General features: G+C 38.2%; 1 protein-coding gene across 1 annotated transcript; it reads left to right on the top strand.

The window, feature by feature from the left end:
- The first annotated feature begins 715 nt into the window (after positions 1-715).
- On the top strand, positions 716-1,780 carry LOC126595935 (EPIDERMAL PATTERNING FACTOR-like protein 5). The gene is made up of 2 exons (XM_050262352.1): positions 716-1,067; positions 1,189-1,780. The coding sequence occupies exons 1-2, from the start codon at positions 947-949 to the stop codon at positions 1,416-1,418; spliced, it is 351 nt and encodes a 116-aa protein (XP_050118309.1). The 5' UTR covers positions 716-946; the 3' UTR covers positions 1,419-1,780.
- Positions 1,781-2,215: the final 435 nt, after the last annotated feature.

Below are 2,215 nucleotides of genomic sequence, written 5' to 3'. Positions count from 1 at the left end.
TGAAGTTTGAATTATCCGACTGCACCATAACTGGGGCAGTAACGGGAACCATCTTGCTATCCTCGGCATACATCTTCCACTAAGAATGGTAATCTGTGCAACGACAAGGGTAAGAGTTCGAAGACGGGAGGCACACCAGTGGTGCTAGGCACAACACGACAACGCACCCAGTTAGGGTTCGAAGATTTTCTTTCTTTTTTTACAACCTGACTCTGATACCAAGAAGAGAATGCTTTGATTGTGTATTTTATTCTTCTCATTCAAAGGTATGTATATAATCATATACAATCCTACTGTAAACAGGAAAGAATAATTACAAGATAATATCTCCTAAACTAAGAAACCCAAGATTAAAGATATCCTGGAATAACAGGAAATCTATACAAAGTTAACCGTATCCTTCAACATGTAATATCACGCTCACAAATAGAAGAATTGTGTGTTAGGAGTTGTATCTAGTTGAGTTCCAATAACGTTCAGATACTGTGAGACGTATTTTTTTGGGACTGTTTGGCAATGCATCAAGCCACTCGGTCAAGCTGTGATGTTCAAGTTTTTATTGCTACATAACCTTCCACCATCTCAATGGCATTGTAGTGAATATGACTTTTAACTATGACTCTTATCGTCTCCATGACAATCATGCAGGGCCTACAAGGGTCCCGGCACTCTCCACCTTTTAGCCAAACAATAAAACAAATCCAAATAAATCTCTCGCTCTCTCCATAACCTTCTCTCTTCGATCTTTTGGGGACTGTGTTTCTGACTCAGACCATCCCTCCCCACACGCTCACAAGTAAAAACTGCAAAAACAATAAAAGCATCTCCCCCTCCTTCCCTCCCTACCTGAATTTTCAATCTCCCTACTCACTCTTTGTTTGCATCATCATATAAAACCCTCCCCCAGATAGCCCAGTTGCTAACCTGCGGACCTCCACCCCAGGCGATGGGGGTACTGCGCCACCGCCACAACCACCTTTATATAAGGCTATCAACTGTCATCACGGCCTTCACTTTTCTCTTGTTCACCTCAGCCTCAACGGCCGTAACCAGTCAAACCCAACTCGGTAAGCAACTCAGCACACCACCAAAACAACTAATTGCTAACCTCCCTTTGTGTTTTGAATCGTTCAGTAGTGACTCAGTTCTGTTGAGCTTGAGCTCGTGATGGTGAATTGATTTTTTCAGGTGGTGGGCATCATCATCAAGGTGAAGGTGGTGGGCCAGCACTGGAGCGAGTCGTGACCCACCAGAAGAGTCGACTGGGTTCATCGCCACCGAGTTGCAGATCCAAGTGCGGGAGGTGCTCGCCGTGTAAGGCAGTGCATGTCCCCATCCAACCAGGTGTCTCTATACCTCTCGAGTACTACCCCGAAGCTTGGCGCTGCAAGTGTGGCAACCATCTCTTCATGCCCTAGTAGATTAATTAAATTAAAACCTTTTGTAAGTTAATTTACTTTAATTACACTATTAGTATATAGTAGAGTCCAATTTCATTAGCTTTTAAAAATCTGGTAGTATAGTTGTTGTTGTTGGTAATCTTTTTTTCCCCAGTATTTGGTCACTGACTGCATATACTGATTATTATTTTTTTGCTAAACGTGGGGAACAAGTGAAGTGTTGGAAATGTAACATTTATATTTTTGCTTTTTTTATTAAGTTTGCATTAATGCAAGTTAAATTATTATGGGACAGAATTAAAGTCGAGGGCATGTAATTAATTGATCACATCATATATGACACGTGTCTTTTATTTTCTAATAGTAAGATTATATTTACACATTTTAAATTGTTTTTTTTCATAATCTTTTAATTTTTTAATATTTTCTACACATTATTAACATTTGATAAAAAAATATTAAAAAAATTAAAATAACACGCATTATCTTTGTATTCAGAATACAATGAAAAATCTGTTTATTTCTCTCTCGAGTCTAGAGTACTTTAACTAGGGAGAGGTATTTTAACGTGCTTGAAACAAAGACACGCCTTTATATATACAGATGGAGGTACACTAAACAAAAAACTTTTCTGTATTTGTATAATAACATATGTTGTACTGTCCGATCTTTTGGGTACAATAAAAAATATCTCCTACCTAGGGATAAAGTGGTTTGGTTTTTTTTTTTTTTTTCCTTTATCGAAAAGCTCTGAGTTCTCTCTCTCTCTCTCTTTTTTTTTTCTTTTTTAATTTGTTTTGTTGTCTATAAGATTT

This window comes from Malus sylvestris, chromosome 13 (assembly GCF_916048215.2).
Source record: "Malus sylvestris chromosome 13, drMalSylv7.2, whole genome shotgun sequence".
In the NCBI taxonomy this organism is placed as follows: domain Eukaryota; kingdom Viridiplantae; phylum Streptophyta; class Magnoliopsida; order Rosales; family Rosaceae; genus Malus; species Malus sylvestris.
This window is presented reverse-complemented; position numbering and strand designations above follow the sequence as displayed.

What these genes read in the sequence shown, in the direction of transcription:
- LOC126595935 (XM_050262352.1), top strand. Translation starts at nt 947, where the DNA reads ATGGGGGTACTGCGCCACCGCCACAACCACCTTTATATAAGGCTATCA. An exon ending in AACCAGTCAAACCCAACTCG is followed by an intron (nt 1,068 to 1,188) that starts GTAAGCAACTCA and finishes TGATTTTTTCAG; the next exon opens with GTGGTGGGCATCATCATCAA.